The sequence below is a fragment of the Ursus maritimus genome, unplaced genomic scaffold (assembly GCF_017311325.1).
Source record: "Ursus maritimus isolate PB19 unplaced genomic scaffold, ASM1731132v1 scaffold_7, whole genome shotgun sequence".
Classification (NCBI taxonomy): domain Eukaryota; kingdom Metazoa; phylum Chordata; class Mammalia; order Carnivora; family Ursidae; genus Ursus; species Ursus maritimus.
Window position 1 is genome coordinate 39,136,027 of NW_024426885.1, and position 15,085 is coordinate 39,151,111.

Sequence of the window (15,085 nt, forward strand, 5' to 3'; positions counted from 1 at the left end):
CAAATGGAATCTTGACATTTGCAATGACGTGGATGGAGCTGGAGAATATGATACTAAGTGAAATAAGTCAGTCAGAGAAAGACAAATACCATATGATTTCACTCACGTGGAATTTAAGAAACAAATGAACATGGGCAGGGAAGAGAGAGGCAAACCAGAAAACAGACTCTTTTTTTTTTTTTTTTTTTTAAGATTTTATTTATCTGTCAGAGAGAGAGCACAGGGAGGGGGAGAGACAGCCAGAGGGAAAAGCAGACTCCCCGCTGAGCGGGGAGCCCGACGTGGGGCTCAATCCCAGGACTCTGAGATCATGACTTGAGCCGAAGGCAGAAACTTAACCAACTGAGCCACCCAGGCGTCCCAGAAAACAGACTCTTAACTATGGAGTACAAACTGAGGGTTACTGGAGGGGAAGGAGAGGGGTAGGTTAAGCAGGTGATGGGGATTAAGGAGTGCACTTGTTGTGATGAGCATTTAGGGTGTCGTATGTAAGAAATGAATTACAATTCTACACCTGAAGCTAATATTACACTGTATATTAACTAACAAATTTAAATTAAAATTTGGAGAAAGAAAAAAACAAAAAGAAGTTATGCCTGAAAGCACTTGTGTGTGTGTCTGTGTGCGCACGTGTTAATGAAAAAGAGCCATTGTGTTAGAATCAGCTATTGCCCATCTATCCATGCAAACTTATTCTTTGTAATATCTCAAGTCCAGCCCCTGGTCTCTTTCCTTTTGTTTTGATTAAAATAATTGGTTGCAACAATTACCTATGTGGATATTTAATTCCTGACAATTATTTACAAACTAACATGAAGGTTTCTGTTGCCTTTCTTCAGTGTGAAAAGTTGCTTGGCATGTCAATTTATGCAAGTCTGTAAAGGAAATATTGGAATATTTGGAATTTCACCTTTCCAATTCATCTCACCCGGTCCTTCCTATTTCCATAGGCAATGTGTTACTGTCTGCTTTACTGTCTTTGTCTTTTTCAAAAATAGTTTCGCACCATCAGCAATTGAGCACAGTAGGTAGAATGTTGTACTGAATCATGACATGTTTTTTGTAACACTTCTTGGGATTATGTTTTGGATGATAGATGGTGATATTATAAACCCAAGACCCAAAGAGCAGGTCTTTCAAAGCAAAGGAAGAATGAGCGTTTTTTTTTTGGTTTTTTTTTTTTGGCTTTTGTCAAGATACAAATGCCATGTCTTTAGTATTAGAGGAAAACCAAGAACGAAGTTCCTTTTGTTTGCCCCCAAATCCTTTAACTTCTGAGACTCACTGTAAATGATGTATCTATTTACACTATATCATATTTGTCATCCCTTGATAATTTTTCATTTTACTGCCATAACGTGTATGCCTTGAAATCTAAAAACGTTTTCTGCCCTCTTGTTTTGCTGAGACCTGTAGCTACTGGTTTGTTGGTTTGTTCCTAATATTTTAGCCCTGTCAAAGTCTCAGAAACCCCACCTCACAAGGGTTATATTTTGTGAGTGTCTTTCCCCAGTCATCATCTTCCCCCTTCTGTCCTGCCCCAGGGATGCCTGGCAGCGGCGTGGCACTGAAATCGTCGCCATCGATGCCCTTCACTTCAGACGCTACCTCGACCAGTTTGTGCCTGAGAAAATCAGACGCGAGCTTAACAAGGCCAGTAACCTCATTTCTTAGTTCATCTGGCAGCTGTCATCTATTTACTGCCATTTTATTAATGCTGAAATTAATGCTTTCTGGTAATTCTTGCAATGTCAGTATGTCTGCCCACAGCTCTCCTGATTTAATGGGTCTGTCAGCTTGTACAAGATGTACTTTCCATTTCGTAATTGCTTGATTACTGATGCCAGATAGACTGTTGGCTTGGTATTAAGCCCCACACATGCATTTAGCTCATCAAGTACTTTTACTTGCTTTGGAACATTATTATGGTAAAACCGTATAGAAATGAATAAGCACTAAAAATTTTTTTCACGCCTTTCAATGACGTCTCTACAAGGTATGCCATCAGGGTTAATACAGATAAACCATAAAAGTTAAGTTCTATTATAGGTGAGATTCACATGTTAATTGTTTTTGATTAGGTAATTTAACATATTTATGATGGAATCTGTGATTTTCTGTGATGCTTAGTGCTGTCTGCTATAATCATTTTTCTAATTGTATTACAGAAATATGAAAATGAGCCATACCTATTGTTCAGATTTTCACTACTGTTAACCATAATAAGTAAACTCTTATCATACAGTAGAGTGCTGATTGTATTCTCTAAATTTAGGGCTTTACCAAAATAGTTGATAATTTCTTCAGATCTTTTACAGCCAAGAAGACTGACCCAATCCTGAAAACCATTGCTTAATTCACATGACTCATGTTTGATTATGAGATTGTTTATTAAGATAATTGCATGGCTACATGTGTGCAAATCCCTACATAGACTTTTGATAATGACAGCAGACTGGTGTACCATTGCAAGGATATTGGGAGCTCCCTTGGATGGGCACATCTGACATTAGGTATATCACGCTCAGCTTCCCCCTGGTCTTACCACAGAAATGGTCTCTCTTGTGGTGCTCTGCATGTCTAGCACAAACACCTTGCCTTTCATATAGTTAGTAAAATAAACGACCAAATAATCCAGAGAGGCTTTTACTACTCTTACAACTTGGTATGTATTTTGAGTATAATTATATATATTATCTTATATTCTGATCTACTTGAGAATCTAATTGTTGAATGTGTTTTCTTATACATATCTATTAGATTATTTTAATTATTTTAATGTTTAGAGTTCTCAAAGGGGTCTCTTAAAAATTTTGAAGAGGAAATGCACTATTTTCCAAAGTTGAACTTAGATAACAGATATCGCTTATATATATTTTTAAGTAATTCCTCAGAAAAGCGATGCAGAAAGACTGTTCCTTGGTATATGAACAGGTACAATTTCTCTCTTTTACCTGACTTTGTAAATCAGAGATTCTTTAACAAAGAATATCTTTTATTATATTAGATACATTTTAAACGTAAGCCTTTCCCTGTTCCAAACTCTTTTTTTTTTTTTTAAGATTTTATTTATTTGTTTGACAGAGAGAGAGAGACAGCCAGTGAGAGAGGGAACTCAAGCAGGGGGAGTGGGAGAGGAAGAAGCAGGCTCCCAGCGGAGAAGCCTGATGTGGGGCTCGATCCCAGAATGCCGGGATCACGCCCTGAGCCGAAGGCAGACGCTTAACGACTGCGCCACTCAGGCGCCCCACCTGTTCCAAACACTTACCTTGAAGCAATTATATCCAAGTACATGATGTTTTTATTGTATAGCATATCAAGTAGAATGAGATTTATCTTTAGATTTTCATCAGATGTTCTTTCTTTATTAAACACATTATATGAATTTGTCACATGGGCATGGTCATTGATACTAAAAGACATTTGTATAAGCAGTAGGTAGTTTGGGGAAAATTATATGAAAAGGAAATGTGTTTAATCATAATCATACGGTAACACAAATTTAAAGCTTCTTTTTCTTATGGATAAAATTTATATTCCCATAAATACTTTTCTGTAGGGGCTAGATCATTCCATTTTAGAAATTATCTGCAAATATGATCTTTTTAAATGATAACCCTGGGCATAAATAAATCTTTTCTTTTTTAAACTGCCCATAGTCTATTGATGTTCTCTACATTTACTGATACAGCACTAACCTCAGTTTACCTACCCTCAAAGACACCAGAAATTTTAAAGGTGTGAAACCTTGGTACATGTAAATAGGTTGTAAGGATTGGGAAACATTTATTTGTAGAATGTAGAGTCCTTAGGAAACACACTTTATACAGAAAGAATGAGTCTTTAAATAACAACAGATGAAGTTTTATTTCATTCAAGTCAGTCAGTGCCAAGCACACTGCCTTGCTTATGAAAACTTCTCAAAAATATTTGTTGGATGCATTAGTTGGTGATTCATTAAACTTCTTAGGTATTACTGACACAGTTTTTTAAGATAAACATTTTATATATACATTATCTTAAATCACTTAAAATGTTATGAATTTATAGGTATTTCCCAAATATTCTTTAAGTGCTAGATAAAGCCCGGTAAGTCCAGTGTTGATTCAAGTATGGAATAGATGAAACCATATGAAGCAGATGGATTGATAGTTATGTCCTTCTCTATTTCAGCCAGCCATCATTTATGTTAATATGCAATTAAATCTAATTTATAGTTCATAAGAGATTCTTTTCTGTCAAGTGCAGATAGGAGTTTTTTTTAATTATGTAAGTAACAATAGTAAAAGAAGAGCTAACATTAAATGATTGCTTATGATATGCTAGGCACTCTACCTAGCACTTTAAATGCAATGTCTAATTTAATCAGAACCACCCAGGGAGATGTAGATAGTCTTCTTGTCTCCAGTTTGGAGATCATGAAGTTAAATCAGGAAGTTAAATAACTTGCCCCATGTCACACAGATGGGCAGTGAAGAAGTCAGGACTTGAATCCAGGTTCCCCTGACTTCAAATTACTTTTTAAAAATGTAACTTCTCCCACATAGTGATATTACTATAACTAGGTCTGTCTTTCCAGACTTTTTACAGTCTTAAATCATTAAGAATGTTCCCTGCATATTCTTAACAGTCTCCTATAAACATATAGGCTTTGGTTACCTCTTCTCCTTTAATTATAATCCTGTACTGTGAGCAAGTCTCCAGTGATTGCTTTTCTTAATATCCTTTTTTGTTTGATAAACTTTTTAAAGGAAATTTGAGGGCTTTCCCCCAGGCTATTTATTAAATTCCCATAAGACAAGGAAATACCACAGGTGTAGAGTAGCCCATCAGCACATGGGCTAACATTGAGAAAGTACCTGGTTTATGGCCTGGCACCATGGGAAGGTACTTGATAAATATATCTTCTTTCCTTCACTGCTAAATTCTAAAACATTTGATCTTTAGCTGAGAATTAGTTTTCTAATTCTTTCATTGAAAAAGAAGAAAGCAATAAATGATTTTGTTAAATGTCATTGACAACTTAGAGAACTAATCCAAATAACTTTGGGCCTTCTAAATAAAAGCATTCCGTCATTTATTGGTTACATTTACCTATTAAAATAGAGTATGAATTTTAGTACAGCGACAGGGAGTTTTACATAAACTGACAGCACAACTTGGAGAGAATTTAAGTTAAATATTTACGTCTCACTGTTTTGTAAACGTAGGCTTAAAGCAGAAGTCTATATATTAAAATGCTTTAGAGATGACTTATACAATTCTACTCTTTTATGCCACAGAGAAAGTGAGTAGGAATAGAAAAACTCATTTTTTTCTAGGAAGTAATAGAGCATAAGACCAGTTTTCACCATCAGAATTCAGTGTGGATCTCTGAACTCTAGGGGCTTGTTTGCTACTTTTAGGTATTAGTCTTCAGATAATAATTGAAAGAGCAATCCCACAAAGTGTTTTATCCCCTCTGGAAACAGTCTGCTCCATCAAGGCTCCACCTGTCCTATTGGACCCACATAGTGACCTGCAAACAGAGTTGGTTTTTAAAAGGAAGAATCTGTCTCCTTTTATCTAACTGGTATTGTGAAGCAATGTTTAATCCTATGAGAGATCAGCTGGGTGACATTCTAGAGGAGAATTATCCTTATAGTTGGAAAGATTTATGACTCCAGCTTGCAAAAGTTGCAAATGGCTCAGCAACGGAAGAAAGAAATCATCTGTGAAAAGTTGTATTTAGCCATGTTAGGCTCATTCAAGTAAGATTAAGTAATGAATATATTTTATAGAGGCTTCTGGATCAGAAGTTGAATAAAGCAAACTGACCACCCCAACAGGAATACCACCATTTACCCTTTTAAATTGATTTCTTCATTTTTTTGGTATTACCCATCAACAAATTTGGAAAGACATGGTTATTAAACCAGAGCTTGATTAACAAAACCATTCAATACTAGCTGCTGGTATTTCTAAGGAGTTCAACATGTAGGGTAGCTGATATTGCTCAGTTAGTTGGGAGAGTGTTAGAATGGAGGAGGAGTTCAATATCTGATCATTTATATTTTCTTAAATTACAGTTGAGCTTGAACAACTTGGAGATTAGGGACGCCAACCCTCTGCACAGTCAAAAATCTACGTATAACTTTGAACTCCCCCAGAACTTAACTATTAATAGCCTCCTATTGACTGGAAGCCTTACTGAAACATAAACAGTTGATTAACACATAGTTTGTATGTTATATGTATTATATACTGTATTGTTAAAGTAAGCTAAAGAAAATGTTATTAAGAAAAGCATAAGGAAGAGAAAAATACATTTACAGTACTATGCTATATTTATCGAAAAAAACCCTACATATAAGTGGACCACCCAGTTCAAACCCATCTTGTTCAAGTGTCACCTATATGTATCTCTTTACTTTTCAGGAATATTAGCCCAAAACGTGTCATTTTTAGTGAATTTTTCCTTCAGTCTCTTAATATATAGATTCAGAATAGCAATAGATATACCTAATCCAATCTTTGATTTCACACACGAGGAAACTAAGGTCTGCATAATTCTTTCATTTTATATAGCATTTTAAAGCAAAATCAATTTACTAATGTTTCAATTATTTTAAAGAGAAAAAAGTCGTTCGTGATCCTACCTTTCAAATAGTTTTTATTTTTATAGGTCTTTCCACATGAATATTTAGTTTCATAAAAATGTGTTCAAAAGTTACCTATAACTTTGTATTTTACCTACTTAACAATATATTGTAAATGTTTTTCATACTTTCTAATATCTTCATAATAGTATGCTTAATGTCCATAAAACTGGTTGGATTGGCGTACTATGATTAAACTACTATTTTTGAACAATTAGGTGGTCCTAAGTATCTCTCATTATACATAATGTAGTAATAAACCTCTTTGTTATTTAATCACATAACATAAGAAATTTGCAAAATTGTTATTAATCTAAGGATAATATTTTTTTTTAAGTAGGCTCCACGCCCAACGTGGGGCTTGAACTCGGGTTTAACCCTGAGATCAAGAGTCACATGCTGTATCAACTGAGCCAGCCAGGTGCCCCTCTAAGGATATTTTAAGACTTGATTCATGTTATTTTATTCTCTTCCAAAAGATTCTTTTTTAAAAACATTTATTTATTTTAGAGAGCATTGGGGGAGGGACAGAGGAAGGAAATCCTCAAGCAGACCCCCTGCTGAGTGTGTAGCCCTACCAAGGGCTAGATCCCAGGACCCTGAAATCATGACCTGAGCTGAAATCAAGAGCTGGCCAGTCAACTGACTGAGCCACCCAGGTGCCCATTTTCCAAAAGAGTCTTAAGGATTTTTTTATATTATGATTGTTTTTAATTCTAAGATCTCAGGAAATCAATATTGGTACCAACTGTGTTTAAGTTAGACGAGTGGTGGTAGGTTATCTTCAAATAAGCAACTCTTTAAGAACAATAATTGTTAAATTATTAATCTAGCAAACAATATAATGTGTTTACATTAAAATGAAAGACATAGTTAAATTATATCTACTTGGGCCTGCTAAACTTATGTTGAAGCCTGAGTTCTTATTTCAGTGTGCATGTGTTCATGTATGTCTGTGCCTGGGTGTTTGTGACCAACTATTCCCCTGAGTACCGTCTATTTCCCGGGTCCAGTTCTAGGCCTGTAGATTTTTACAACTGTTTTCTTTGTTTTATTTTTCACTTTTTTCCAGCCTACATTTCTGTCTTTATGTCATCACTTCCCAGCTGGGCTCTAGTTTTTAACTCTAGATACCAGTGTTTTCTTCCTGTCTCTTGCTTTTCAAATCTCTCCTTTGGAACCTTCAAGACTCCAAAATTACCTTTATCTTCCCTTTCTTCTTCCCTTCCCATCAAAATTCATTCTGAGATATAAGTGTTCACTGGTATCCTCTACTTACTGTCCTAAGATGTGGCTGCTTCGTCTTTTTCTCTTTAAAGTTGTTTATTAGTAAAAATAAATAGCTCTGTCATTGGTGAATATCATGTCAGGATGTGACTGTAGAGTTCGAGCTGGCTTTCTTTTTATTCTTACTGCTCTGATTAATCTCAAGTGCTATCTAGCTGTGGGTGTGGAAAAAAAAATGTATTTGTTGCCAGCGTGGAGCTCTTGAGAACTCCTAGTACCTTTCCCTATGAAGTAAGAACTTGGCAGCGCTTTTGAGGTCTCTATCCTCATCTGATCTTTATTTGTTACTAAAGGGTCTCATTACTGTTGTAAAAGGAAATGATTCCCTGATTAGTGACCCTGCTCTGGTCTCTAGCATTTGAGGGATCGCTCTTCTTACTGCAGAAGGGAGAAGCATACGTTGTCTGTCTAAAGGGGACTCAGAGGAGCTTGCTGCCTGTATCTTATTTCTGACTATAGAAATGCTTGGTTTAAACAGAATAAAAGAATTTTGTATTTAATCATTATAAACAGTTATTCTTTATACCTAATTACTTTTGTAGTTTTATATCATTTAATTTCTGGTTAACTTTTTTAAAGTTTTGATTTGTTTCGATCAAAACACCAAATGCAGGATAATGTCAGTTTTATAGTCTGTTTTTTGTTATGGCCATTTTTCAATGTATTTGTGGAGGATTTTTGTTTTGTTTTTTAATACAGTTGGTTAGCACTTTGTTAGTTTTGTCTCCTAATAATATAAATATTTCAAATTCTCTGTTGTTAGGCTCTAGTTTCACCAAGCTATGTTTGCTCATTAAATATGAGTCAGCCCAGGTATAGAGATGGCAGTAGGAAGAGACTAAAGCCATTCTGACAGTATAAAAGAGAGGCAGCCCCAACAGGAGGCTAAGAAATCATCTTCTTCATCCAGGCCTGTTAAGGAGAATTTGACAGCAAACCAAGTGGCAAAGTTATGTCTATTCTGACCGAGTTTGTTCTCCCCTTGTTGGCAGAAAGACAGAGACTCTGTATCTTTTAAGAACCTGCTCAAAAAAAATTGAGCTCTTTGATATTTTTGATCTGAAAGAGATTTTCAGAAGCTCCATGCATCTGATTACACAGGTAATTTGTGAGTTCTAGTGTAAGCTCTGTACCACAGTGTTGAATAATGGTCTGGTACCAACTTATAATTAATATCTGTCAGGATTTACAGCCTAGGAGGGGGTGGAAGGAATAGCCTTGTTAATCTATCCAGACAGTGTGTAAAATAAATTTTTATACCTTTGTGGAAACTTCAGAGAGCAATTTACTATATTCTATGTGTGGGTTTCATAGAAGCATCTTTCTTTATCCTTGGTTTTTCTCTGGGAACATTTGTCACACATCATTCTTTTTAGTTTATTTACTATTATACATAAGCTGTATTTTAGGCTTTGTTTGGTACCAGGAGAGATTTGCTTTGCTATTATATTAAACTTTTTAATATAGTCTGATAGTTTCAGAAAACTAAGAACCCTTAGGAGGCAGAAAAACCAACTGGGCTGACAGCAAAGAATGGAAAACAAACTCTGGGACCTTAAACTGCAGTCTTCTCATATATAAAATTAGCTGTTCCTCTAATTAATACTTAGCCAGCGTCCTCAGGATATATTGTATTTTTCTCAGGTGACTACCGAATTTTAAAATATTCTGGCTTAAAACAGAGCTGTGAAACCAGAGAATCTTAGAGCTGGAGGGGATCTTAAAGGTTATTTTATAACCAGGTATAGGAATCCCTTTTATATGTATAGTTGTTTGTTCATTATCAAGCATTTCAGTGGCAGGAAGCACATTTAAAAGCTAATCACAGTTATTAATCTAGTCCCAATAATTCAGAGACTGAGCACAGAGGAAGCATAATGGAAAAAAATGGTGATCAGAAGTCTTCAAATAAAGCAATGTGTTAAGTGCCTTTCCTTCCTTTAGTTCCTGGTAGTTTGTAATTGGGATCCCATCAGTACTTAAGATCTCTCTTATATTTCCATTCATATTTGTTTGAATCAGATAAAGAAACTGAGACCCATATTGGTTTAAAGGCTTTGATGTGTCTAACATCAAAACAAATAAATACTAGAATTGATCATTTCTTACTCTCTTGTATAATCCCTTTTCCCTCTACTTTGGCCCCGAAAGGAAGAAAGAAAGAGAAAGAAAGGAAGAGAACATAAGCTTGATAATAGCTACTGATCCTAGTACATCAGTCAGAAATACTGTTAGTGTCTAGTCACTCACATGTTGTGATGTTTCTTTCATCCTGCAGGCTTACTGTGGATTTCTCCGTCCTGGAGTTTCTTCAGAGAATCTTTCTGCAGTGGCCACAGGAAATTGGGGCTGTGGTGCCTTTGGTGGTGATGCTAGATTAAAAGGTGAGTAAATAAGTTGTTGTAAGAAGGATAATAGCATTCTGACCAGGGAGAAAAGTTAGCCCTTCAAACTTGGATTTCTAATGTTCTATTGTAATAAGAGACCCACAAAGATCAAAGAGAAGAGAAAAACAATATTTGACACCATCCTCTCTTTTCTTATCGTGTTTAAGGGAATTCTTATTTTTATTTACTATTTTCCTTCAGAGGTCACTTATCTCTTTGATCTACCAGACACAGTATTTAGCTGACTAGAGATATGGAAGAGTACAAAATGACTGTGAAGTTTCAAACCAAAGCCCCCATTAAGCACCTTCCTTGGCAGAAGTGATTTTGATGGACAGAACTTTTTTTTTTTTTTTTTTGAAGATTTTGTTTATTTGACAGAGAGAGAGACACAGCAAGAGAGGGAACACAAGCAGGGGGAGTCGGAGAGGGAGAAGCAGGCTTCCTGCTGAGCAGGGAGCCCGATGCGGGGCTTGATCCCAGGACCCTTGGATCATGACCGGAGCCAAAGGCAGTCACTTAACAAGTGAGCCACCCAGGCGCCCCTAGAACTATTTTGTTGACTCATGCATTCACCAAACTTGTGAGGTATCTGCCATGTTTTAGGCACTGTGGTAGACTCTGAGAATACAGAGGTGAACAAGATGTGGTCCTTGCTTTGGAATTCACAGTCCAGCGTATGAGAGAGAGGCATAGACAAATGAAGGATAGTAGTGAGTAGAGGTACACATATGTGGAAGTATAGCTTGGGAGAGCTGCGTGAATAACATTTTTGAGGAGCCATTTGGGTACCCAAGAAGGATAAACATTTCTTATGGTAGAAAAATCACAAAATCTGATCAACAAAACTATTGGCCATTTACCAAATTATGACATTTTCTTTACTCTCAGAAGTATTAGTTATAGAAAATAGTATTATATCATTACTTAGGAAGGTTACTATTCTATGTCAACCTGACTGGTCTGACGCCAGCTAGGTGTGCTGCAGTATAATCCTGCCATTAACTACCCGGAGTTAGTACAAACCCCACAGGTTAAGGGCAGAGTCCTCCGTAAGACCACCCCTCCTTCAAACTCTAGCTGCAAGTCTGGGGTGGGGTGTCCGCAGGCCACCTATACCTCTGACCAATTGCCTACCAATCTAGGAGGTTCTCACAACCCCCTTCAAGTCTGATAATTCACTGGAATGACTCAGAGAACTCAAGAAGGTGCTACTACAGTTTTATTATAAAGGATATACAGAGGGTGAGTGAGATCTGGGAGGGAATACAGAGCTTCCATGCCTTCTCCCTGTGGTGTCAACAGCACATCCCTGTCCTCACACATCAGCATGTTTGCCAACTTGGAGGCTTCACTGACCTTTGATGTCCAGAGTTTTTATTGGGGCTTCATTATGTAAGCATCGTTGATTAAATCATTGGCCACATCATTGAACTCAGTTTCAGCCCTCCTTCTACTCCCTGGAGGTCAGTGGCTGAAAATCCCAGAGGTCAGTGGCTGAAAATCCCAATCTTGTAGCTATCTCAGGGCCCTCCCAGAGGCACCTCCTTAGCATAACAAAGACAGTATCACTCAGGAAATTCCAAGGGTTTTTGAAATTCTTTGTTATACTGCAGTTATTAAAGTAACAAGAAAACAAAGCAAACATAAAACAACCAGCTGGACTTGATAGACAAACTATGAGTAAAATCTTGTCTCTGGGAACTAAACAATTGAGTCTGTCATAATTTCTGAGTGTTATTTTTGTAAAAGTGACACATTTATTATTTTTTAATCCAGAAAAATATTATGAAGTATGTAAAAATCATCAGAATTCATTGTTAGCATTTTGGTGACCATCCTTTCAGAAGACATTCCTATGTAACAATTTGTGTAACCATTTGACATTAATAACATGACACCATATTGTCTGTGTTTTAACCTCTTCTTCTTGATAACCCTACAGTCTCATGGATGGCTTTCAACACCAACAAATGTAAATGTACTGTCAACATTTTTAATAGCTACATAGCATTCTGTTGTATGTACCTCTCTGTACCATAATTTATTTCAGTGGTTCCCCCATTTATAGACAGTTGGTTTATTTTCTTTATCTTATATTACAAGCAGTACTGCGGTATATAAATATATGTTATATATCATTATTTTCATAGGGTTAATTCCTAGAAGGAGTGAGATTAATGACTCAAAGGACATACATACTTTATATTTTGATACTTGTTGCAAACTGTCCTTCTGAAAGGCTGTATCAATTTATACTGTCTTCCTTGCATAAGAAACCTTACCAACAGATTTTGTCAATTTTTAAAATTTCTCTGAGGTTTAACATTTTTTATATGTTTATTGCCCATTTGTATTTGCCTTGTGAATTGCTTTTTCACTCTTCTGTCCATTTGGCTCTTTGGGAATAGTTTTGACTTTTCATTGACTGTTACTCTTTGTATATTAAGAATGTTAATTATTTGCAATGTTGCAGGTATTTTTCTCAGCTTTTTCATTTATTTCAGCCTATTAGGTTGTTGTCATATGTCGTTAATTTTTATGTGTTCACATATTTGTGGCATGCTTAGAAAAATCTTTTCTGTTCCTTCATTCTAAAGATTTTCTCACCCATATCTTTTTCATATTCGGAAACAAAAACTGCATGTTATTATTTTCAGTGTTTTAAAAATCTATAGATGAAAGAATTTCTGGGTTTTATGAAATTCTTTATCATCCTCGATTTGTTTGAAGAAACCTGTTTTTCACTCTGGGCTTATTGATCTTATGACAGATACTTTTTTTCTGTTTTTCTTTTAAGTAAAATGAATGAGTAGATTCATATCATCAATCCAAAAAACCAGGTCTGCCATAAGCCTTGGTCATTTGTGCTGGACAATTTGAGAAGCTTTATAAATGTGTTTGTTTCCTTTCTTTTCCTTACGGCATAAAAATCTTTTTCTCAGATTATAGTTTTGTTTCCCCTGGTGAGTATCAAGCATAGTATTCAAAGATTTTCATTATGTAGTTCATTTTTTCAATTATTGAGATTTAAACTTTAGAGTGACTTTTTGACAACTCCCTCCTCTTCATTAATTTGAATAATCATTAAAGATTGGTGTAGTTATCTATCCTTTAGTGGGGAATTATTTACTAATACTGATTTTGAGAAGAAAGATATTGTGGTACATCTATGTAATGAAATATTATGCAGACATTATAACTGTTGCGGAAATACAACTGCTAACATGGAAGGATGTTTTTGGAATACTGCCAAATGGGGGGAAATGCACAGTATATGCATGGTAAACCATTTTAAAAATTAAATTATGAATATAAAATAATCACAAATTTGAGATTCTCTATGTTTATCCATTTATGTGTAAAGATTAACTATGGTTGTCTCTAAGTGAGTGATACAGATGATTTTTTTAAATTTGTATTTTTCTGTTGTAAACATATATTGTTTTTGTAACAAAGAGTCTTATCAAAAAATTTTCTGGGGTGCCTGGGTGGCGCAGTCCTTAAGTGTCTGCCTTCGGCTCAGGGTGTGATCCCCGTGTTCTGGGATCAAGCCCCACATCAGGCTCCTTCGCTGGGAGCCTGCTTCTTCCTGTCCCACTCCCCCTGCTTGTGTTCCCTCTCTCGCTGGCTGTCTTTCTCTGTGTCAAATAAATAAATAAAATCTTCAAAAAAATTTTTTTTCTGACAACATGGATAGATGTTGAGGGCATTGAAATGAGTGAGGCACTTATGTGTGGAATGTTAAAAAAAAGAAAGAAAGAAAGAAAGAAAAACAAAAACTAGCTCATAGATATAGAGAACAGGTTTCCAGAGGTGGGGTGTGGGGGTGGGTGAAATGGGTGAAGGGAGTCAGAATGTACAAACTTCCAGTTATAAAATGAATAAATAATGGGGATGTAATGTATAACATGGTGACTATAGTTAATAACTGTATTGCATACTGGAAAGTTGCTAAAAGAGTAGATCTTGAAAGTTCTCATCACAAGAAAAAAATTTGTAACTATGTGTGGTGATAGGTGTTAACTGTACTTTTTGTGGTGATCATTTCTCAATATATACAAATGCCAAATCATCATATTCTATACCTGTAAGCTAGTATAATTTTGTATGTCAATTATATCTCAATTTAAAAAAAAAAGTCAGCCATCAGGACAGTGTAAGTTCCTCTTTTACAAGCTCACATTCTTTCTCGTTAGTCACATAGACATGATGAAGGAGACATTTATTTATTTATTTATTTATTTTTTTTTTTTTTTTAAAGATTTTATTTATTTATTCAACAGAGATAGAGACAGCCAGCGAGAGAGGGAACACAAGCAGGGGGAGTGGGAGAGGAAGAAGCAGGCTCATAGCGGAGGAGCCTGATGTGGGGCTCGATCCCAGAACGCCGGGATCACGCCCTGAGCCGAAGGCAGATGCTTAACCGCTGTGCCACCCAGGAGCCCCGAAGGAGACATTTAAATTCTAGGTGAATCTCCTGGAGAAGAGAGTACCAAGAAAAAGATGTTTGCTAATGACCCAGTATTAAGGAGATAAAGCAGATGCATAGGAAAGAATCAAGAGACCAGTTCAGAGTATCAATAGATAATAGAAGGTTGGAACTAAAACACTTTGAGAGCAGATAAAGACAGGGCCAATATTAACTTTTTCTCGACTCAACATCTTTATCTGTCCCTAGGTCTTACCAAACCTACCAAGAAGAGTCTTTGAACCATCAGATGCTATGGCTACCTTATAAGAGAAAGAAAGAAGGAAGGATAGTTAAAAAAA

At 36.0% G+C, this 15,085-nt stretch overlaps 1 protein-coding gene across 2 annotated transcripts in view; it reads left to right on the forward strand.

Annotated features, from left to right (window-relative positions):
• Positions 1-15,085, forward strand: part of PARG (poly(ADP-ribose) glycohydrolase) — a 122,806-nt gene that overhangs the window by 94,352 nt on the left and 13,369 nt on the right. For both annotated transcript variants that reach the window (XM_008696177.2, XM_040623905.1), the window contains exons 15-16: positions 1,545-1,653; positions 10,204-10,309. In XM_008696177.2, coding sequence (XP_008694399.2) covers positions 1,545-1,653; positions 10,204-10,309 — 215 coding nt within the window. The remainder of the gene's footprint in view (positions 1-1,544; positions 1,654-10,203; positions 10,310-15,085) is intronic.